The sequence below is a fragment of the Dicentrarchus labrax genome, unplaced genomic scaffold, assembly GCF_905237075.1.
Source record: "Dicentrarchus labrax unplaced genomic scaffold, dlabrax2021, whole genome shotgun sequence".
NCBI classification, from domain to species: domain Eukaryota; kingdom Metazoa; phylum Chordata; class Actinopteri; family Moronidae; genus Dicentrarchus; species Dicentrarchus labrax.
In genome coordinates this window covers 4,916,326-4,940,967 of record NW_026136703.1, presented here as the reverse complement: position 1 = coordinate 4,940,967, position 24,642 = coordinate 4,916,326, and the positions used below count along the sequence as shown (strand labels likewise).

The window sequence follows — 24,642 nt, the reverse complement described above, 5'->3', positions numbered from 1 at the left end:
CAGAAAAAAATATTTTAGCAAAATGAAAAAGGCCCACCTAAAAACAAGCAGTATCAGTTTAGGTGTACGCTATATTTAGAATATTTTCACAACTTGACTTTCCGGTCAGACAGCCCTTTCTGATGGGAAATTGAAGCCACTATAAGCCACCAAACTCTTTGACAAAAACAGTAATTTTTCCTTGCAGAACCCGCGAATTGCTGATTTACCACTGCCGTGATTGGTTAGGTTGTTTGTGTTATTGTGTGACTTTGGCGTTTTAACACAGTACAACTCCGGAGTCTCCTTTGTTCTGTGAAGGAAAATTACTGTTTTTATCAAAGGAGTCTGGTGGCTATGAAGAGAGCATAGATGGATATCGCAGCTTCAGTTCCCCGTCGCAAAGGGCTGTCTGAGGGCAATATAAAGCTGTGGTTCAGCCTTGAAACAACATTTCTTTTGCGTTAAAGAGTCTGATGCTTTTTCTCAAATGAAAAGAAATGAAATGAAAGTAGCCTCTCGCTGAGGTTGGACATCCAGTGCAGAACACATGCTGCTGACTACGTACGACTAACCTGCTGTGTGATAAATTAAGGCCAAACAGAGTCAGGGTGCTGCTATTGTGCATGTTTGTAATTAAATGTAAATGTAAATTATAATTAGTATCATTGGCAAAAACCTGTGTTTACCCTACTATTTCATGACAAAATGACTGCTGTGAGAAAGGTCTTTTGACATGTAACCAGCCACTGTGAACAGCTTTCTGTGCTTCATCTTTAAAGAAATGACCTCAGTCTCACCAAATCAATAACATCTTCTAAATCGCTGCTTAAAACAAACTTTTATCTGAGCTTCAGTTCTAATTACATTGATTAACGTTTTTATTTTTTTTATCTTGGCTTTCCAGACAGCACAAAAAAAACCCTTCCTGCTGTACATAAAATCGGATCCATGCCTCTGAAACCCCACAGTGTAGTTGTGCTCAGCGTATCATTTTAAGAAGATGTCAGAAGAGTGTAATATGATTGTGTTTGTGGACCAGCGCCCTTTAGACGTCAATAGTTGAAATCCTAGCACGGGCACTTTCTTTGAAATCAGACACTGAGTTTCGGGAATGTTTCAACCTGGTCAAGTGGTTTAATTTAATTTAATCGTTTCAAATGAATTTGCTTGGTTTGCAAAGACAGCTGTGACAACTTAGAATGAAGTGTACATTTGTTGAGTTTATCCAGTCATTATTCATTACAATAAGGACATATTCTATGATACACACACACTTGCAGCTAAAATAATCAAGCCAAATAATATGCTACACACCCCTCTGATCTATATTTTCTGTTTATTGTATATTTTGTGTACATGATCACAAACAGTGACTATTGTAACGTGGACGTACAGATTTCTCAGTTCCTGTCACTACCATGTGTGGTTGGAGGAAATCGATTCGACCCTGAGATCTGATTACAGCTCAGACTGAGTAAAAGATAGGTGACCTTTTATTCGTCTTTCCTTTCCTTTTCTTTTCCAGGTGATGCTTCCGCCAGAATGCAAGCTTTTCCCCTTCCACTGTAAAAGTAGCATTTCATGAACACTCCCTTCATTTGAACACAACACGTTCATTGTGAGGGAATGTGCATGTGCTGAGTAAGCAGAACAGCTGATTACCCCACAAGGGGATTTAAAGGAAAATTGATTGTGAAACTTGTGAAGCCACCGTGACTGTAGCAGAGCAGTAAAAGGTAACAAGGCATGATGAACAAATGGAGACACTGAGACATTATCATGGTCTTTCCGTAACAGGAATGTGATCTTGTGATATAAGTCAATATTGGATTGTATTAGACAAAAATAAATTTCTACAAGCACATATACTGTATAATATTATTCAGTAAAAGGAAGCATTTCAATTTGATACAACTCACAACGTATTTCCAGGCATACGGCGTCATTTAATATGCTGCATTGTACAAGCAGGCTCAAATAACGTGCCATGTATAAATGGTAGTTTTTGAGTAAGTGTTGTCAAATACATTATTAAAGATGGAAAGTAGAGTTCACAGTGAAGAATCATAATAATGATAAAAAGAAACATCTTCATTTACAATGATATATATTAATCTTAACCATTATGAATTCATTATTAAGTCATTCATTATACCTGTGCTTTTCCTGCTATAACATGTCAAAATGTCTGTGGTGAACAAAGCCTGTTAGTGAAGAAGTTGAATAGGAAAAATATTGCAAACCTGAAACCAGGGTTCTATTGGATCATTTGCTAAGGGAAAAAACTGCACTGTTAATAAAAATGTTTGAGGAGGGGGTGCATACTGCAAAGTCAGGTGGTTTGGGGTTTGCCACTGCATATGACCCCTGTCACATCATACATGAAACTGAAAGTGACATAGTTACAAGCTTAAATGTGATGGCAAGTTAGTAAGCAGATTATTCCAAAACACAAAAAGTGTGGACCAGGAGTGCCGCTTTTAGACCAAATTAACTCTGGTTCTTAAACTAGTTCCCTTCAGGTTTCAATAACATTTAACAATAAATAATCTTCTTATTAGGAATAAACCTGCCTCCTACACAGTGTAAAAAGTTTTATAAACACTGATCTAGATGGATAACTAGCATTATATGTAAGAGGAATATAAAATATGTAATATGAATAAAATATGCATTTTTGATTGTGGGGTGAACTGTCCCTTTAATATAAAAAATAATTATTAGATTAGCTTTAAATGAACTTTCTGGTATATCCATTTTAGCAGCCTTTCAGTTAAACTCCTGCATGTGTAAAAGTTGGTGAAAATAAGTTTTAAATAATTAATGAATTAATTTAATTATTTAATTATTTAATTGAACCCGGTCTAAGCTCATTAAATGCTAATTAACATGGCGCCAGCTGCAATGATTTTAGATGGACTGGGTTCAAGTTAGAGAAGGAAGCAGGCTGATATTAGTGATTTGTTCATGTGTGGGTAAGCGGGAGGACTGGTTGCTTTGGCCGTCTGTGTTTGCATGAAGTGTGATGCCATGTAGATGTGGAAGGGACCAGCCACACTCCAAACAAACAAAAGCATGTTCCCACCACTAAATTCAAAACATGGAACTGGAAGGTTTGTTCACATTAGATTTGAGTGAATGCTGAAGAAAAACAGGCCTATATTTTCAATTACGATCAATTGGGAAACATGTTTTCCTGTAATGTGGTCAGGAAAAGCTGAGTGGGCCTTTAACAAATATGAAACAGTATGAACTGATAGGAGAAAATAATTGTAGAGAAAGGAAGAGTGCATGAAAAGACAGATCAGAAAAATAGACTGAATTTTTATAATGTGACCTAAATGATATCAGAGTATAAATAAATAAAGAGCAGAAGCTCAATTCAGCAAACCCGATGGCATGTTTTCACTTTCGCAAGCAAGGAACTTCCAGTGCTCTTGTTGGATCTCATGGGGGTCACTAACAGGTTCATGCTTTCAGTCCCCACAGCACAGACACTATCTCTATATTCCTGTGCAGGCTGTCCTTCAGTACTGAGATGACATCACAGATATTGCTGACGTTCACTTATAGCAATGAACTAAATCTGAGTGCAGCGCTGTGTGACTTTGAGCGTTAAGGCAGGACGCAGGAGGATGAACCCAAGCATAGAAAGTGACCATACCCCTGAGTGCTGACATAGACGTTTATTTAAGGCCCAAAGACACAAGCTGCTTAGCAATTCCTTGACACCTGACAGCTGCAAAATAGCAAAAAATGCTGTAGTCATCCGCTGCCAGAGAAAACACTCTGACTAAAGATCCCCACCACCATGATTTATATTAAATCAATTGGACTCGGATAAAAGTTTCTGTTGTGTACAGTATTGGCATTGTTTGGAGGGCAGCTCGGATATTTGGTCTGTTTTCATTGATCGGCACATTCTTATCTGTGGAAGAGATAACAGAGACAACACACAGAGATACTGTTGATGAAGCAGCAGGACGGAGAGCATTAGAGCACAGCATGATTAAATGTTTGCTTACAGATTCAACACAACTGTGAAACATAACCTGTAAACAGCTGCATGAAAGAAATATAAGAAATCACAGTTAAAAGACTATCGATACTTATCGAGGGATGAATTGTGAATTCAGCACTGTGTGAGGATTCTTATTGACTTTAATTGTTGTTGACCAAAGCACATTGATTAAGAACTCATTACACTGATGAGCAAACAAACAGCGAGACGCCTCTCCTTGTATTAAGCAATTAAAAGCCCTTTGACACAAATTACATCGATAAATAGCAGATGAGGACTTCAACAGCATGGCAGGACTGGAGACAAGCTTGGACAAAGGACAGGAATGAATGAACAACTACAGAATGCTGTGTCATTTTTTTTCAGTGGGCATGAATTTGGAGTTGGATGTGACTTAGTCTTTTGCTGTCACACTTTGATGATGCATTTAATGGCTTGAAAACAGGCTATTACACTTGTGTTGACTTGTGCATACTGTCAGTGTTAAAGGAACAGATCTACATCTTGTTGAATTATTAGCTTTTTGCCAAAGTTAGATGACAACATTGATACCAATCTCGTATCTGTACACTGTGTAGCTGGAGCCAGCAACAAAAAGCCCGGAGAGGGGAGGGAAAACAGCTAGCCAGGCTCTGTCAGTAGGACAAACAAATTCTACTACAAACAAATACTAATCTGTACAACAATTGGTTGTTTTACATGGAGTTATGTGCCATAGTATGTCTTGGTTGCCTGGCAACTGGTCCTGGCTGTTTGGACAGAGCCAAATTAACAGTTTTTCCTGTTTCCAGTATTTATTATGCTTTATTAAGCTTAAAGGTCCAGTGTGTAACATGGAGGAGGATCTATTAGCAGAAATGTAATATAATATTTATAGGTATATTTTCATTAGTTTATAATCACCTGAAAATAAGAATTGTGTTTTTGTTACCTTAGAATGAGTTGTTTCAATCTACAGAGGTAGTTGGTCCTCTTCCACGGTGGCCGCCATTTTGAACCGAACCCTGGCTCTCTTGCGACCACCATAGTTTCTACTATACGCTTGGAAGGCGAGTGGTATTCAGTTGGTTGCAATCTGCAACTTCAGCACTAGATGCCACTAAATACTACAAACTGGACCCTTGCTAAGGTAACCAGTCACTGGCGCAAGCCACACATACAGGAGATTGGTATCAACCCTTTCATGTAACTCTTGGTACAAAAGCAAATATGCAAATTTTGCGAAATGTCAAACTAATCCCTTAAGACATGAACACATTTGTCAAGACACAAGAAAAAAGACCTGACCTTTGAATACTAAGCCCCCATTTATTTTAGTCAAGAGTATCATGTATCATGGCTGCAGCTTCTTTTACAACTTCTCCTGAGTTGTGAGTGCTGAAGGAGTTTGTGTTTTTAAAGATTTTGACATCCTGGTACTCTCTGTATATGCTAGAGAGGGTTCAGTTATTGCTTTTTCTGAGGTCCATTTGTCTTTGCCTCTCATAGAACTTGGAGAATTTATTGAAGATGTTAGTAATGGGCAGAGCCACGATCAGCAGCCCACAGACGATACATAGGGTTCCTATCAGCTTCCCAGCAAGTGTCACAGGAAAGGTGTCCCCGTAGCCCACTGTAGTCATGCTAATGGTGGCCCACCACCAGCCTATGGGCATAGTCTGTAGCTCTGACTCTTGACAGTCTTTCTCTACACAGTAAATGAGAGCAGAAAACATGGAAATGCCCACAGACAAGAAAAGCACCAGCTGCCCAACTTCATGTGAACTGTGTTGCAGTGTGGCACCAAGAGAGCGAAGACCAGCTGAGTGACGAGCCAGTTTTAGGATTCGAAACACTCGCATCAGCCTTAAGATCTGCACCACTTTGCCAACATTCTCCAGGTCTGTGTTCTCACCTTCATCCATACTATCACAGGCTATAGTGACATAGAAGGGCATAATCGACATTAAGTCAATAATATTGAGAGGGCTGCACAAGAACTTCTTAGCTGATGGCGCAACAGCCAAACGAAGAACAAACTCTGCAGAGAAGAACAAAACAAAGAAGCTCTCGAAGAAAGTCAGCACCGGGTTTTCAATCTTTTGCTCATTGAGATCCATTTGATGGATATCCGGCATGCTGTGGATGCACATGGTAACAATAGAGCCAATGACCACACTTAGGGATACTATAGCCATCACTTTGGCTGAAGTAGAGTAACCTGGATTCTCGAGTCGAAGCCAGATATTCCTGCGGACGTCTGAACACCAGGAACCTTCAAACATTTCTATGTTGTCCTCCGAAGCCGACAACTCCTCAATAGACGAGTCCAAGCTGTGGAGCTGCAGTTCGTCACTACTCTGATCCCAGGACTTATCATCAGCAAGCTCCATCAGTTCATGGAATTTGGTGCTGCAGCAGAAGTCCAGGTGGCGCTCCTTGATGCCCCAATACTCGATCTCTTGAATAAACGAGACTACGCACAATCCGTCCACCAGGTGGATTTTACCTGTGAGGTAAAAGTTGAGAACGTAGCAGAAGAAACGCGGATTGCGGTCAAAATAGTACTCCATTTCAGAGGGACTGAAGTCGTCGCAGAGCTCCAGGATTGCTTCTTTGGAGCTGCAACACAGAAGGCGACCCAGGCGTGTCTGTGGGAATCGTTTCAGAATGTTGTGCTCCATTTGTTGTTTGAAACCACCAACGTTGACATTGATAAAGCAACCGTCAGGGATGTGCCGATGAAGGATCTGTCCATACACCATGATGGAGCAGCTGCTAGATGCTGTTCAGCTATCTTTGGCGAAAATCTCAGAGGCTTGGTCGCCTGCACACGAAGACACTGATATTAGTACACCTCACACTCATTTGATCACACTGAAGTGCATTACACCAGAGCCGTCAAGTATCATGTTGCATCTGGGTTTCTGTGACACCCTGTTATGGAATGGTTAAATGACAGCATCACTTGTGGGGACAGATAAAATGTTTCCATCAGGCATTGAAAATGTATAGTTACATTTCTATTTGTCACAAGTTACATATAGGTTACACATCATGGCAGTACTGTACAGTAGTGGTCCTACACCTTTTTGGTATGAAGGATCTCCAAATTGATACACATCAGGCCGTAATAAGATGCAGTCTCCATAACTGTCTATACTGTCGATTGGCTCATTAAGTCATTCATATACATATACAAGTTTTAGTTAATTAAATAATAGTAAAAATTAAAATTAGTAAAATATTTCCATTTTTCTGGGAATGCCCTCAAGAACCCCTGGGGGCCCCAGGAGAAGCACTGCTCCACAGTATGCATTTGCATGCAACATTATAAAACTTGTAAAATTTGCTAGATAGAGTTAGATGTGCAAAATTTAAACAAAAATGACCCTAAGCCTGAACACAAGAACAACTGGCTCATTACATTGCATGCATTGTCAACCTAAGCTTCTATTAAGCAACTATTGCTGATAGAATTATATGCACCATTAATGTCTTTACAATAGACCTCTATGATACCTAGTGTGGCCAACCTTTTAGATGCAAACATTGACTATTTACTCGTAAACAGTCATCAATACTGCTGTCACTCTGCTTATAGCTCTAAAACGAGCAGCCCTGTCTCACTTGTATTGTGTTACGCACGGATATATCGCGTTTCAAATTGCAGCGAAATGGCAAACCAAGGTCAGATTAGACACGTTTCTGCAGCAACAAAAGTTCTCAATGTTTTAGACTGTTTTAAAACCGATGGCGACGCATGAAAAGTCAAAGACTAAAGTGAAACAAAACTGACTTTGTGCGACAATTGCAAGGACACTGGGACTCTTGCACCAAATTATCCAAAAATCGTGCACAAAATCGAAATACTACTTTATATTCCAAATAATGTCAATGGTCGCAGCAAGACAATGATGTTTCCTGTACAAGCATCTGTGCATAAAGGTAGAAACTGGAAGGAATGATCACAGCAGCGTACCTGTCCTGTCCATGTGCTGTACCGGCGGCGCAGATGTCCTGCTGGTTCACTTCGCTCAGTGTACAGTGCGGTGGAGGGGGGGCTGGTTTGAGTCCAGCGCAGGGCGGAACGCAGCTCCTAACAGGACGATTGATCACACGGCTCCTGGCACATCATTCCCCACTAACAGGCTGCTTCATACATTAAAACCTGAATGTGTAATGTGCTACCATGTACTACCCGGGGCGCGCCTGTTCATTAAGGTGTGCCAACTTTATCACTGTAAATATTTGATGCTTCTTCAGGCTGAGTGCTCACATTATTCTGTACAGGCTGCTGCTGTGTTTGTTTTCATCTAACTGTGGATATATTCTGTGGAATTTTTGTTTGCTCTGCTGATTTTTAAAATAACTATAATTTAGTTATAAAAATAACAGTAAGACTAATTTAAAGCTAACAGAATACAGCAGAGGGGGTAGAATTAATAAAAAGTAATAAAAAAAAGAACTGGTTGAAAAGAAATAAAATAGCAAAAATAGAGTATATCAACCTTTGAGAGTGCATCATTCTTGCCTTCCTTAGTTGGCTTCCAGTAAAACACTAAATCATTTTCAAAATCTTAATAATCACACACAAGGCCTTGCATGGCATGGGCCCCTCATATATATTGTTGACCCCCCCATTACTGCTCCCAGCCACTCCGATCTCGCAACCAATAACTTTTGTCCCACGTACAAATCTTAAATCCAGGGGTGTAGCTCCTCTTACTTTAGCTTCAGATGTACTGATTCCATGATTTATTTTAAGGGATTGTTAAAACTCTGTGTGTATGGAAGTGTATGTGTTTGTATATTTGTATTTTACATGTTTTAATCCGATATGTGAAGCACTTTGTAACTGTGTGTTTTAAAAGGTGCTATAGATATAAAGTTATTATTATTATTACTATCATTCACACACACTGTTTGAAATTATGCACATGTGATTCTGATGCAGTTTGATGAGCTGGCAGCAGAGGGAAGTGTAAAAGTGTGCAAGAAAGCTGGTGTAGATTTAGTGTCACAATATGCCGCTGGAGTTGTGTGTGGTTTTAAACATGCAACATTACTATCTTACTATGTAGTATTAGCCTTTATGGGCCCAGTGACAGTTAAAGCTGATATAAAAGACTTATAAAGTTAAAAAACTCAGTAGTTGTTGGGGGCAACAGACCTCCACTTTAAAACCTGCATGTATTGGCACTTTTTTATAAGCGGACATGGAGTATCATTTAGATAATTCATTTTAAATTACTCAAATAGATTTAAAAAAAACCCTTGGTGAGTGAGTCAGTGTCATGGCCTAGCCAAACCTTAGTAACCTTTAGTCAAAGTTTGAACAATGACTGTTAACGATGCTGTATCTGACCCACTGATGCCATTTACTGACAGTAGGTGGCAGGAGAAGATCAGGTCAGCGTGGTTAGCTGACATGCACCAAAACAATGAGAGCAAGACTACAGCCATGAGGATTTGGTTTTACAATCAATTCCTTCATGTTATTTTCTGCAACCATTAACCCATTATCATATAAAACCAATTAAAACCACAACACAAGCAGCCCTCATTGTCTGACCCATAGAGATCACATACCCAACTGTAAGAGTTCCAGCACAGATACTTATTTGTTCCGCACTATTCCCAAGTGCAGCGATGTTCTCAGTAAACACTATTAATGGTGTGGGTATTGATTGCTGCGGTTTCCAACTTCACCAGCTGGTGATAATCTCCTTTGCAGAACAGTATTTTCCACATCATGTACAGTGGTCAAAAATGCAGCATGACATTAAAAGGTCAGCAGAATGAAATCCAATCAAAATACATGTTACACTGTTGTATATATGTGACAGTTTATTTACTGCTTACCTCCATATAAAAATAGTTAACAAAGCAGTTATATTCATTCATGTACTTTACAACATTGAAGGTCAAACAAATACATTTAACTAAATTATTACAGACATATAAACTAAAGCTCAGTGAACATATATTTTGCTGTTTTAAAAGTTGTTTCAAGAACTTAAAACATTAAGTTGAAATGAAGTGCAACTATTTCCAAATACTTTTAAAAAGGAACCTGTATATAGGCTGAAGTACATTACAATGCTTTAAATGGTTTAATGGTTTCCCCTCCAAAAATGAAGTTATCCTATCCTGCTAGAGAACTGTGACACAGCAGGCAGTTGTTAAATTTGTGGATCTCTCGCTCTATAGCGCAGTGTTTACACACACTGCACATCCAGAACTGATACTCCTGGATCGGTAGGCCTGTCACAATGCACGTGGGTAATTTTCCTTCCACCCTAAAAGGGGAAAAATAGAATTAGTTGATGTCCATTTTAAGGTTACTGCACTTCTGTTTTGACAATAGGGTAATGAGTATAGCTAATTTAAACATACTACAATGAGTTTTTAACTGGTTTATTGGTCATTTAATACTGATGCCTCTATATGACCTACAGAAACACACGAGATCATCAGTGTGAAGCCTGGCTATTTCTATATAGTTATACTTAATGCCTGCCACAGAGATTCCTCTTCGTATCACTGAAACAAGACAGTGGAAACACTACCACCTTTGTCCACAGGGGCCGCCAGAATCAACACAACATGAAAGTTCTTTGCTCCTTTAAAATTTTGAGTTATGACCAGTGTTTGTAAGGTGTTGTTTCCTGAAACACAGCCTTACCCTGGCTACTACTTCTGATTCCTACTTCAATACTAATCATTTAAAAACACACCCCTGATAATGTTTGGAGGCAGAGTTTTATCTGAACTCACCCCTCCGATGATCCGTCTAGCTCCACCGTGCGGCTGTCTGTCGGGCTGTGCTTGGTGAAGATCACCAGGGCCAGATCCTCGTAATGCTGCCGCTGTTCTGGGTCCAGACTCTCTAAGGACTCCAGCTTGATGAAGGCCTGTGAGCACGTGCCAAAGGCCCGGTTGGCTGCTGCGCAAACGGCGAGCAGAGAGTAGATCTCCACCGCTGGGATGATGTCCTCATACTCACGCAGGTGAAGGGCTTTAAAAAAGAAGAGAAATAGTGAAGGGATAGACTTCCAATTTGTTCGGTTGTATCTATTACAGAAAATTAACTTGGCTTAGTGAATGTGAAAGTTCCTCTGGGGTAATTCCCCTCAAGAAGACAGTGACAAAAATTGGCCCTCGGGTTTACACGTAAGATGGACCCAGTTTTGCATAACTCAGGTTTTGTGTGGACTAGTGGAAATACACTCATTATGTATGCATCCTCAGTCAGTAACAAGGTGATTTCCAGCAGCTCCAACCAGGACTCTGACGAAGACACGGAAGGGACAAGCCAGGACAGGAGAGGTGTCAAGCAGGAGAGGAGCGAGAGGGAGGGAGGAGTTGTGCGGCAGAGCTCATGCACAAATATAATTGTAATCATTGTTCGTTGGGCTGACGTTGGCCTGTTGGAACATTTTTACATATCGCCCAACCCTACAAGGAAGCTAAGCTATGCAAGTAGGATTTAAAACTGTCAACAGAATCAGGCATCTTTATAAGATATGGTAAGCTGCAAAAGCTCACAGGCCATTTAGATTCAATTTGTGAGACAGGAGAATTTGGTGAGATCAGAAGACTACAGATATTAAAAAGGAAGCATGGTTTGAAAGTAAAGCATTGTACTGTGCCATATACAGAGCTGCCTTTGATTCTAAGATGAAACAGGAGGCCGTCTAATAAGGCTTAGACTGAGATGAGTGATACAATTAATACTTACACATTCTGAAGTTTGTCCAGGTGCTTTCTCTACTTCTACTAGTTTGTATAGCTAGTAAAGATATTGATCGCATGACTGAATACTGTCCTACAGTTACTAAAATTATACTAAGGTATCTAATTTCATAATGCTACACATATCAGCATAATGCCTACTACAAAAATGTGTGGAGAGATAACCTGGGAAATACTAGACTTCTTTACTTTGTTTTCTTAATAAGACAAAACCATATTCTAAGTAGTCTAACTATCTGCTGTACTATATAAACTAAACTCCTTTCTGTGGTGGAGTGTGATTTGGTACCTGTGCGCATGGCTTTCTCCATGTAGCCTTCATATAGCTGCCTCTGAGCGAGTAAAAAGAAGTGATACGCCTCCGCTCCACGCCAGGCATTGTCCACAATACGATTGTCTGAAGAGGAGGCATCTTCCTCAAGCAGCCCAGCGAGTGCAAATGTTGCCTAATTACAGCAAACGAAGGACAAACACAGTTTAAAGTGCACTGCTCAGTGATGCCTATATCTAAAATACAACATAATATATAGTGTATATGTGTAAAGTATACTGTAATACATTACCTCAGACTTCTTCCCTTTGGCTTTGCTCTGCTGTGACGTCTTCACCTGCTCATGGTAATTTTCAACAAGAAGTGCTGCCAGCACATAGAGCTTCTTCACCCGCAGTGGTCGGGTCCTTTTCTCCGCCTCCTCATCTGCAATCTGTAACAGTAGACACAAATCCCATGGTGCTGTATGTGCCCACAAACACATCACTCCAGCAATTAAGTAGCTACATATGAGATTAAAATATATATATTTAAGAATAATCTTTCTCTGAGTTATTCAATTAAATTCCCTTGTGTCTTAGCTCATCCATAACATCAAAAAATGGCCTTCAACAAAAAGGTCCCAGGTGTGATTCACCTTTATTCAAATTATTAACCCTGTTAAAAATACTGCTTTAAGGGTGCTGATGGAAGCTGAAAATCCCTCACCAGTTTTATTTTCATTAAGATGAGCATAAAAACACTTGCTTACTTTAAACATGAGTTTGGCTGCGTCAAGAAAATGGTGAGCTTTCCGATAAAGTTCCACCGCCTCTAAAGTTTTATTCTTCTCAAGCAGATGTGAAGCATATTTGGAAAGAAGAGATTTAATCTCCTTCATGTTGTGGGTCCTGGTGAGTTCCACTGCTTTGTTCCACTGTTGAGAAAATGACGATTAATTCGACATATACCGCATTTAAAAAATAACAAGCAAACCTTCCTGAAAATAACCCATAGCTGCATATCTCACTTACAGTCAGAGCCCAACAGTTAGATAACAGTCTTTTTTCAAACATTCTGGGGAAGGTTAAGAGGAAACTGTTAAAGTGACAGCCTGTTCATTTCATTGTCAAAAACATAGCATTAACGCAGCAGGAGAAACTGCAGAGGAGGGAGGAAGTTGGGACTGCTAACAACTTGTCCTTTTGGATTAACACACGGCCAATTAGAGCACAGATTTAACGTCCTTTCAACTACATTCAGCTGTGGCTAAGTAACAGCTGCAGCTTACATTGCTTGTGTAAAGAAAGTTCTTTCTCTCTCAGGGTCCAAACCTGAACAAAGAACAGTTAAACAACCAAAAAATGGTTGAACCAAATGTTGGAATTTACATTGGACAAGCATAGTTTGGGAGCAGCATTCACACTCCAGGGCTAAATATCACTCAGGAAGAGGATGGGGGTGGGAGGACAGCGGGTACCACAGTGACTGCTGTGGTCCAAAGTAGTCTTAGTGTGTGTTTAATCTGAAGACGGTGTCCCTCAGAAACTCTTGGCGCCACAGGTTTTCTGTCTGTCTCTCACCTGGTTCAGATGGACACAGGTGTCAACGGCAGCTTTGGGCTGGTTGCACTTAAGGTAGGCGTTCACAGCCTGTTCACACATGCCCACAGTGGCAAACATTTGTCCAATCTCCTGCAACACAGAGTTGGTTTTAGTCAAAGCTACAGATTCAGAGTGATTGATGTCTGAAAGTTCTACATAAAGCCCAGAGAGAATATCAAAGAGTTACTTTTGGTCAAACATGAACATGTGGCTCACCGGTAAAAGCTTGTGATTGTCTGGCAGCAGAGCAGTCAGCCTTTCAAGGCCATCATAGTCTTCTAACATATAGTAGCATTCTGCCAGCCTCTCCTGGTTACGACCCTGAAGGTAGTACTGCACTGCACTGGCCCTTGGAACAGAGAGGATTCATATATAAAACCTACAGTGAGGTAGGGTCTCCTTTGACCTTAAAAAGGACAACTTTTCAAGACTGTCTTAGAATAGTTTTCTCACATCCAATACTAGCAATACCCTAGCAATAGGGCCATATGGCCAATATCCAAATCACAGAATGTTTTGATAAAGGTTCAAATGTGCGACAGAACAGCATTAAAATGAAGTACTGCAGTGCTGCAGAGATTCCTTGGCCTAAAAATCTTGTCCCCCAGATCTAAGAAAGCAGTCTGTTTGGTACAGACACCAAAACATTTTAAAGAAAAAAAAATATTTTACATAAAATCAACGCTACAAAGATTTATGCAAGTTTGTTCCATGTCTGGTAAAGCTGCACTGATGTGTCATACCGCGCAGGCTCTCCTACCAACAGTCAAGTTTCGACCAACATACATAGGCAGTCTGAGATGTAGATCTGTGTTAAGGGCTAAAATACAATTAAAAGTTTCCAGGACAACAGGGATTATTTCCAAGATATTTGGTCAATTTAATTGTTAATAAAATTTGACTAGAAAACTAAACTAAATTTCCAGATTTTCCATGTTTATCAGGACAAGTGGGAACTGGGATCATTCCCACTAAACATGAATTATATCTGAATAAAATCTGTTCAAATAATCCCTGCATAATTTCTTTACGATATCGTGCAGCCCTAGCAAAAACACATTCCAAAGAGACAGTCAGTGAAATCAGATGAGTATCTTACAATATAAAATTCACTCTGTTTGATACTGTTCTTCAGGAAACACGTGGATAAAAGGAATCTGCACTCAAATGACGGTAACTTTGTAAGACACCCACTTGATTTGGCTAACTCTGAAGCCTCATGTTAGCTTCAACTGAGCGGCAGAATGCATCTCTGTACAAGATGAGGACTGTGGATTGTGTCCTTTATAAAAACCATACAACTTAGAGCCTAATGGTTTATCTGCATTTTTAGATGCTTGGGATATACTAAATACAAAAAGATTTCTTGCTGAAATAACGAAAAGTAAATATTATAAAACTTTTTTCATACCAGAACAGCTATACTATGTAGAGAATATTACAAATTAACCTCTGACATACTGTAGTTATACATTGTTTCAAAGCTAAATACTCTAAAAAAAGAAAAAAGGGTAAAAATTGAAAAAATTCAATACCACTTCTGTCTGTCAGCAAAGTAATCTCCGACTGCATTGTACGCCTGTTCCAGCAGAGCATCATCACAGTCACCAGAGCCAGTCTTGAGCAGCTGAAGCACCCTGAACCAGTCTCCCAGCTTGATCCTAAGGCTGATGGCAAGGTCCCTGCATAAATAAAACATCTACTGGTTATCATGCCAAACAAACTGGGAGATACTGACATTAAAAATGACAGATTGAACAAAAGCTAGCAAGAACTGAATCAGTTAGGGGACGTTGTGATGTCAAATATGGCTAAATGTACCTGCGGTCCATATCCAGGTACATGCGCTCAGCTTCCTCAAAGCTGCTGAAGTAAGCTGCCACCTCTGCCTGTTTCATGGGCTCACTCTGCAGGTTTCCCAGCCGCTTGACAAACTCAATGCCCTGGTAGTCTTTGCAACGGACGAAGGCCTGTTCAGCCGTCTTCAGATCCAGCTTCTGGAGGGCTGCCTCGGCCAGCAGACGCCTGACAGGTTCGTAGCGGAGAGAGGGGTCTGTTAGCTGCTATCGCCAGCAGGGCTGCATGGCATGATGTGTATGTATAAATCCTTACACCCACTCTAATATGATTCATTTAGACTGAAATTGGAATGGAGCTATTAAGTTGTATGAAGTCACTTGCCAATCCATGACTAAGACTTTTACTTGTACTGATAAATCAATATTTCTTTATCAAATAATGCCTGTAATCAACCCATCTGTGTCAAACTCCACGATTCTACTACTTTATAATACTATGATTGCAACTATTATCCTGATGTCACTGACTGGAACTCCTAGAATTTTTGATGTTGCCAGATTTTGAGGGATGCTGCAAGAATTGACACACCAACCAGAGAACACACATAAGCTACGGCGATCACACTGCTACCTCAAAAGACATAAATCTCTTATACTATTTTATACTCTGCTACCATCCTCCCACACTAGCATACATTATATGCTCAGATGAAAAATTATTTTTTTTCTGTCCAACAGGCAACTTCAGAATTGCTTTTGAGAATTGCTTTGTATCACTACAAACAAATAAAAACAGTTATTAAGTGTTTCTTAATTAAGCAGCACTTCAGCTTTCCTGAAGTTTTCTAACCTTGAAAAACACTTTAAGCACCTGTGAGGTATTTTGGTACCCATGGAGATGTCCACACAGACCTACCACTTAGTCATTGTGTTTGATTAAAATAGGGCCTTTAAATCCAAAGTCATGTTTTATGCTGGATCATAAGTAAAGATAAAGATTGTTGTTTACCAGAGTCTTGGGTGCGGATTGTCTTCAATGAACTGTGAGGCATCTTCAATCCCCACTTTTTCAATCAATGCTCGACTGTCTCTGAGGGAGCGGATTTCAAAGTTGATGAGGTTGTCTTTGTTGGGCCTCTCTGGATCCTGTCAAGAAAGATCCCACAAGTGAGTGGTTAAATAAATCAACAAATACACACTTTGAGCACTTTCAAGGTACAACAACATGCAAGTTAGATGAGTTGTTAGGTAGATGAACCTCTCTTCAATTAAAAGTTATGAGAAATATGAGAAAATAAATATAATGATATTAGCATAGTAGTTATAGATACCAACATGCTAAGGATGGGACTCAGCATCCCAAATGCCACTTTATTACAAAAAGGTTTACCTTCATGATTTCATCAAGCAGGACAGATTTGATTTCCAGGTCTTCAAAGTTGCAAATGTATCCAGATGTTTGGATTGGTTCCTGTTTTTTAAGATACAATACATTATTTCTACAGTTGGTAAATGTTTAGTAGCAATAAGACAATACCGCGGACCATCATGCAAACACCTGAGCACTCACCTCTGGGTCTAGGTCCCTGAAGACGTACATCCTGGTCTTCTCCATCATGGCAAACAGATCAGGATTGTCATTCGCCCACTTCATGTCCCAGACATCCTTGCGCTCAAACTTGGACGGATCCCCCGCCTGGTTTCCTGTGCCGTCGTCTGTGGGGACACGAACATCCAGGTCCAACAAAGTCAGCACGCCTGCGATGTCGATTATGGCCAGACGACTAAGGAGAATAAGAATTACATTTTATGTGATAGCACTGTAAAAGTGTACACATCCGTACAGCAATGAGTTTAATCTGCATAACACCAATCAATGCTTGCCTGGAGTTGCAGTTCAAGGACAGATAGTAGGCTCTGTTGTTTAAAGTGTATTTCTGGATGAGAACAACGTTTGGCAGGCTGTATCTATGGATGGTGCCAGACTCACGGCCCTGTAAGCGCACATACACACAAACACTCACTTTAATTATTCTTTTCATTTTATTGTATGGCTCAAAATTGTAAAATTAAGACCGAAATGTACATACCACAATCAGGGTCTTATCTGTTGCAGTAATACAACAAATGGCATCTCGAGTTGCCTAAAGCAGAACAGAAATATGAATTAAATCACTACAGTTTACACAATTTAACTGTAGTAAAATAACATATATATATATATATATATATATATATATATTTTTTTTTTTTCATTCAATGTATTCCTTTGTGAATTAACACTTTATTTGAAATTAAATTGCTATTAGTAGTTGTTTAATTTGTTTAGTTAATTTTATACAAAAACTTTAGTAAGGTTTTACACAGTTTCAGTTAATTAAACCCTGTGAAAAAGTTATGAAATAAGTCAAAAAAGGGCTTCACATACAGTGGATGGAGTGGATAAAAACATAGCGCCTTAGCTTTACTGTACTAAAAATGGCTCTGAAGTTGTGTGCTGCAACCTTGATGTTAAGAAACCTGTGCAACTTGAGAGGTGAAAATGTCTCTTACTGTGAAGGCTTTTGCAAAATCTGGACCACTGTCATTGGCTCCGGATGGATTGCTGTCAATGTGGTAGACCCTAGAAAGGCAGGAAGTGAGAACAAATGAGAAAGAACCAGGGAGACAGCCAGACAGGCAAACAGTTGTCCCTTCCACTGAGGTGAACTGTGGTCCAGGTGCTAGGATAACCCTGGCAGAACATTAGGTCATGCCCAGCCTGTCTGGAACCTCAATGGCATTTGATTCAGATGAATGAATCCTTTTCATAGCAGTGGCAGTACCAACACCCTACACTCAAACAGTGAGCCAGTAAACCCAAGGTTTCATCCACTGACTCACACAATCTGCAGTAATCTTGCCTCCCTGTAACTTTCCATGATCTGCTCGATGTGTGCTGTAAGTTCTGACGCAGGTGTTGTATTTTGTCCCCCTCCACTACCTGGCTTTGTTAAATACAGACATCCAGTTCACATGTGGTTCCATTGTACTGTAAGTGTTACGCCAATGTCTGAAAAAACTCACCTCTCTCTTCCCTCCTTCTTAGTTCTCGTCACTTGGTTGATCTCCAGAGCAGTTAATTTCTTCGCCACTCTGTACTGCCACAAGTAGAAAGCCTCTTTGGACGCAGCAATCACATGTGTCTTGGTCATGGTGACAAACAGTGGATCTGACCAAGTAAATAGACTTAATCAGTGTAGAGCAGGGACACTCACTTGCTTTGCCCGGGGGCCACTTCGGAATAATGACAGGAGGCCTAACACTAATAATATTGATCAGATAAAACCAATAAACATTAGAATTGTTAATGTGTACAAACAAAGCCAAATTCATCTGTCTTTTTTCACTGAATTATCTGTTTTCATTGTCAACCTTTCAATGTTTGCTTTCCTCAATCCAATTGCAGGAACCCCGCATTCAGAAATCAAGTGCCACAGCTTCGCTGATAGGCTCATATGCAACTTCCCAAGACAGCCAAGGGATGTTATTGATCATTTACTAATTGCTAAACAAACGAAAAAATCCTTGTGTGAATTGACTTTATCGTGAACTAGAAAATGGTTGGCGGGCACCCTATCTGGTCCACAAGGTCCAGTGTGTAGGTTTGAGTGGCACCTAGTGGTGAAGTTGCAGATTAAAACTCATTTGCTTCACCCTTCCCTTTCCAAACGCAAAGGAAAAATGATGGCCATATCTAGAGCCAGTGTTTGTCCCCTCCTGGCTACTCTAGAAACATGGCGGTTTAATATGGCTGCCTTCATGGAAGGCTACCCATGGTGTCTTTAGATAAAAACAGCTCATTCTGAGGTAAAGAAAACATAATGATTCTTATGTTCAGGTGATTATACTCTAATGAAAATATACCAATGCCAACCATGTCAATAGATCCTCCAAAATGTTGGACACTGGACCTTTAAGCTGAGTATACCTGATGTAATCTGTATATAATTTTGTGTGATTTGAGAGCAACTTAAGAAACGATATCCACTTCCTGCTTGTGTTCTTTGGTGGATTATGCACATGCCAAGATTCTGTGACTGTATTACCAATGTCACCAACTGAGAGGAAAAGTTTGGTCTTGTTGATCTCAGACCATGCAGTTCCAGTACATAAAGTGCACAATTCATTCTCTTCTACTGTACTAACTATACAGAACTACATTGCAAAACCTGGTAAATTAATGTTTGTAACTCTTTTTGAACTGGGAACAATTCCTGTGTGTTCTCAAACAGATACACTTTGACCAGTCTGGCAAAAGAGGAGACACTTCTAAATAAGACCCACTTGAACTCTCTCTTATTATTTACCAAGGTGGGATATCTGACACCCATTCAGCCCTCTGAGGCTTTGAAATCTGCCGACTTTAAAGTGTCTCTGCCTGAGCTTCCCAGCAAACATTGGGCCGTGTCAAGCAGAGACAGAATGCTGAAGATTTGTGAGATATGAAGACGCCCAGCACTCACTGTCTATTTGCTATAGGATGCTGTGGGGCCCATGAAAGATGTAGGCTGTGGGCGACAGACGGCAGAACACCAGCCACCGCTTCTCTATACACAGGGTGTGATCTCGCACATTGGCTTGAAGAAATACACCAACCTTATGGTAAATTAGGACTCTGATCAACCCGCTGCTAAAGAAGAGTATTACCAAGATCACTTCTGTATGTGTGCAAGCATGTGGGATACATGACTTCTTAGGTAGATGATTCCTTTTAAGGGTGTGTTGACTAGAAAATGCAAATGAAGTGGCATCAGAAGATTAATATTCCTCTCTTTACTCACCGATGTCAATGTATTTTGAGTCCAGTGGAGTCCCAATGGAGTTGCATAGAATCAGGACATACTGAAAAACATACAAAGTGCAACATTATTCTACAGTTCAGATTTATGATTCTTTATCAAGACAGAATAGTCCTCATTTTGAGTGTGTGGTTTCATTTGTACATTACCCTTGCATGACTCCCAGACTCTAACTCAGCATCCTCCTGTGTGGCAATGAATTAGAGAACGGGAGGCAAAACAGCAGAGAAACATGTGTGATCCTTACTGTTACAGCTGACTCTATATCTTCTGCTGCATATACTGTATCTTTCCCAATCTAAGAGTTAGCATAGATCTGTCAAAAGCCATGGACATGCTTGCCTGTGAGTCATACAGAATGTGACTAGTGTATCAAATCAACCTGCAATGCTTTATACATCAAGACCTGTTTTATTTTGCTTTCCTCTCACTGTTTCCATGTTAGGACAAATAATCTGGAGGTGTTTGTACCTGAGGGTGGGTGTCATCTGCCTTGCTGGCTAGGATGCAGAAGTCCCCTGAGGTAGTGATAGACATCAAGCTCTTCACATATTTGACAAACTTCTCGTTGTTTTTGGTGTCCCAGAACACCACACAGTAGTCCTGTCGCTCTGGCTTCGTGTAGGCGTACACCACTGTGCTGCAACAGTAGCCCCACTGTTGAGAGACATAAAGGAGCTGGTGAGATTCATCTGTTGAGTAGGGTTTTCAGTTATTATAGTTTTGCATTTTTCATTAGTTTGTATTTTTATTTTGTTAATTTTTTTGTTTAAGTTACTTTCCAGAGAGGGCTTGCTCGTTTCAGTTTAGTTTAGTTCAGTTCAGTTTAGGCTTTATTTAAAAAGGGAATACACCATGTGGTACGAACCCTTAGATGCTTATAAATGAAACACCAAGAAAATCCTTTAAAATCATTTAAAAAAAAACATTTACTTAATCTGTTTTCATGAACTCTGACCTGATGAATACTTTGAGTTTGGCTAGCGTTTTAAGCATATTCATGCCAGATTCAAATATAGGTCTACGAGTGTCTTCAAGAATCGTTTCTTTCCCAAAAACTTTAATTAAAAGCAAGCCACGTGTTGGTATTTACCTTGTAGTCTGGTCTTATGTTGGCAAAGTAGATGTAGGAGTCCACAGCCAGGCCAATACGCAGGCCTCCTCCCTCCCAGGCAACACCCGTCATCTGCTTCCCAGGAACTTTTAGAGTTCTCAGATGCTGTTGAAACAACAAAAAGCATTTGAAGTGCAAAGTTTAAACTTGTTCCTGCCGCATAGCATTTTTATTTCCCCACTGGGGATAGTAGCGGGTATGAGTGTGCAAGGAAGGATTTTTAAATCAATTTCAGTAACTCAAGAACTATTTTGCCAGGTGCAGAGAATTCTCCCAACCTAGTGGCATTTTTAACCGCCTCACAATGTAGGACAGCACGACAACAGATACAATCTTCATGTATAAAACTCTGTGTAAGTAAGGAAAGCCAATCTTCACCCTCACCTCTCCAAAGGGTGTGTAGAACTGCACAACATTGAATTCTTTTTCCATATTCGAGGCTCTGAGAGAACCCGCCACCGCCAGAACACTGCCGCAATGATTCCACTGGATACTGACCACATTCATCAGGGTGTCAATACACACTGGGTCTACAGAACAGGACAGCAGCATAGCTCATCAGCATTTCACTGAAGTGTAACTCGGAGAATATACTTATAGTTTTTTAAGATCTTTTCCCCTTACTTTCATCGTTCTCGTAGCGCATGATCTGGCACCTTCCATTGTCAAAACAGATAGCAAGGCATGGACAGTCTGGTTCGACGTAACCACCAGTTCCTGCGTACCAGTGGATACCTGCTATACTGACAGCTCCAGTCGCATTGGTGAGACAGCTGATGGTCATTTTCATCTGAAACGTAACACAGATGATAAAACATATGCTAATTTGTAATCAGTAAATGCGAGCATGTGATAGGATCTAATGTGCATGAAAGATGCATTCTTAAAAAGAGCATCCTAGGAGTCAGGAAGCCATGTAGTGTGAATATGGACTGACATTTCTGTATAAACGTATGCACTCACTATAAAGTTTCCTTGGTTGTCATAGATTTGCACTTCGCCGTTGGCCATGCCAAAGAGGAGGATCTTGCTGTCTGGCGACCATGCCACGTGAGCAAGCTGATTTCCCTTTAGCTCCTTTCCCCAAATCCGGTTTCCTACAAAAAAAAAAAAAAAGGAATTTATCCCACTGTACATTCATACTCATTCCCTCAGTATGTGAACAAAGAAATCCTTGTCAAGAGAGCCTTGGTGATTTTATGCTAAATCTCGTTGCAAAACATGTTATGACTGATAACCATTTAATTTTTAGTAACTACACTATAAATCTTTTTTTTTTTTTACCATCAACAGATCCAACAATGACTGCTCCATCTTCATACACTATGCAGATCTTCTGACCATCAGCATTCCAACTCATGCTCCTCACCACCGACTTGTTCCGGTTGTTGATCATCTCCTCGTACCAGGCACCTTCGAAAGGGGCAAAAACAAACAACTATAACAGCCAAATCTATTACAAGGCAACTTGTATTGTTAGTCTTATGGCAGTAATCACCTTTGTAGAGCATCCATACAATGATGAGTCCATTCTGGTCACTGGTTGTCAGCTTTTCATACTGTTCATTCCACGTGACCACTTGCACTGCGCCTGCAAGTGTAGTATCAGGAAGTGTTAGATCATTTTCTTATGGCTCGCTCCACATCCTTGCACCACCAGACTATGTCATCATTTTGTGGACAGTATACATATAGCAGGTTTGGCAACTACTAAATACAACTTACCACTGTGCCCCTCTAGAGTCTGGTTCATTGACAGATTACTGGGTGCAGCAAGACCTTTAAGTTTGGCATCATCTGTTGACAAACCAGTAAAAGAGATCAGGTTCAGAACCTCAACAATGTTCAAGCAATTCTCAGTGAGATGTTAAAAATATTTTAAATGGACAACACTCAACACATAACACTGGTTCTGTCCGACAGACAGAGCGGACAAGGTGGTACCATTTCTACTTACAGTGACTGAACACTGCGGCACCAGAACAGAGCCAAAAAGCTTATAAAAGTTTGAGAAGATTTCTTACACGATGTAAGAGGCATCGTTTCAAAAATCCTCAAATCTCAATCACATGGGTATTACATAATGGCTTTGACTGTAACAGATAAACATACAAAGCTGAATGTATGCAACATTATTATATTATTATTATTCATCCCCCCCCTAAAAAAAATGTTTTATACCCTGTAAAAAAAAAAAAAAAACAGGAATAACAAAATAAACATATAAAAAATATTTAAATGTGAACAAGAACACACAATGTCTCTGACGCAGAACACCAGGTGCAGACAATATCAGTGTACAGGTACACAACTTTTTTTCATAACAAATGTTACACTGCATTGATGTATCATTATCATGATAATCATTACTATTATGTAGTAATATTATGTAAGTGTTATTATTATCAAGGCCCACCAATTTTAGAAACAAGACAGGTACTCTGACCAGTGACATGCTAGTAGTCCAGTCATTTCAGGTGGATACTGCCAGGAAGGTCAAACAACTCTTGTATATGTTTAATATTTTGTCATTTTAATGCAAAAAGCTGTCCAAGGCCTCTCAGGCTGGTTGCTATAAATAACCTGAAAATCACGATGCAGGCCGTTAGCTCCATCCAATGAACTTACCCGTCTGAGTTTCAAGCTTGAGTACTCTGAGAAGACCATCGTCGCCTCCACAGGCAATGAAGCCTTGGTCTTTGTTCCAGGAGACACATTTTAGGTGGATATTGTTGGGGATAGCGATCTATAAAACACGGGAAATTGAAGCCACACTGTTTATATCTTAACTGACTTATTGACAGGTGGTCAGCTGGGTGGCAGAGCACAAGAGGGTGTCAGACACTCACCTTCTTGCTGAGGTAGATGAACATGGTGCTGGAGACAACTTACAGACCTCTGTTAATCTGAAATGAACTGCATACAGCTCAGCTATACTAACAAGCCACTGACCTAACGCCAAATAGCAAACTACACAGCTAAAGTGAGCCACCTTTTTCAGACTAGCTAACGTTAACGTTACATCATGCGGCCCGCATCTGGTGAATGTAACGTTAACGTTAGCCTGTGCCGTTAGCTTTGCTGCCTAACGCGACACAGTTAGCACACACTGTTAACGTTAAATGTAATTTGCCTCATACATTAAACGGTCGACTACAATTAAAGTGAATAACGTTAGCAAGTGTATTGGAAAAACTGCTCAAATTCGACGTTTCGTTGCTTGTTTTGGAAAACTCCTCCAGTACTCAGAGGCTGAGCTTCCCTCGGTCTCCCGTGGTAACCGTAAACCGGAAG

The 24,642-nt window shown here is 40.1% G+C and overlaps 2 protein-coding genes across 4 annotated transcripts; both read right to left on the bottom strand.

Annotated features, from left to right (window-relative positions):
* Positions 1-1,301: 1,301 nt before the first annotated feature.
* Positions 1,302-8,647, bottom strand: kcns3a (potassium voltage-gated channel, delayed-rectifier, subfamily S, member 3a). Of its 2 annotated transcripts, none has more exons than XM_051393502.1 (2): positions 7,965-8,647; positions 1,302-6,919 (listed from the first exon to the last, which is right to left on the bottom strand). In XM_051393502.1, the coding sequence occupies exon 2, from the start codon at positions 6,745-6,747 to the stop codon at positions 5,446-5,448; it is 1,302 nt and encodes a 433-aa protein (XP_051249462.1). In that variant the 5' UTR covers positions 6,748-6,919; positions 7,965-8,647; the 3' UTR covers positions 1,302-5,445. The 2 variants fall into 2 exon arrangements, with proteins under 2 accessions (XP_051249462.1, XP_051249451.1); XM_051393491.1 differs by having other exon boundaries at positions 1,302-6,809.
* A 1,159-nt stretch (positions 8,648-9,806) lies between these two features.
* wdr35 (WD repeat domain 35) lies at positions 9,807-24,641 on the bottom strand. Of its 2 annotated transcripts, XM_051393117.1 has the most exons (28): positions 24,198-24,641; positions 23,977-24,094; positions 23,074-23,145; positions 22,847-22,939; positions 22,633-22,761; positions 22,312-22,445; positions 21,973-22,138; positions 21,733-21,878; positions 21,328-21,453; positions 20,706-20,891; positions 20,384-20,419; positions 20,217-20,277; positions 18,460-18,604; positions 17,947-18,016; positions 17,484-17,537; positions 17,278-17,387; positions 16,964-17,177; positions 16,784-16,864; positions 16,403-16,539; positions 15,416-15,619; positions 15,130-15,276; positions 13,811-13,943; positions 13,574-13,684; positions 12,763-12,927; positions 12,304-12,444; positions 12,030-12,186; positions 10,763-11,003; positions 9,807-10,284 (listed from the first exon to the last, which is right to left on the bottom strand). In XM_051393117.1, the coding sequence occupies exons 1-28, from the start codon at positions 24,219-24,221 to the stop codon at positions 10,131-10,133; spliced, it is 3,555 nt and encodes a 1,184-aa protein (XP_051249077.1). In that variant the 5' UTR covers positions 24,222-24,641; the 3' UTR covers positions 9,807-10,130. The 2 variants fall into 2 exon arrangements, with proteins under 2 accessions (XP_051249077.1, XP_051249086.1); XM_051393126.1 differs by lacking the exon at positions 20,384-20,419.
* Position 24,642: the final 1 nt, after the last annotated feature.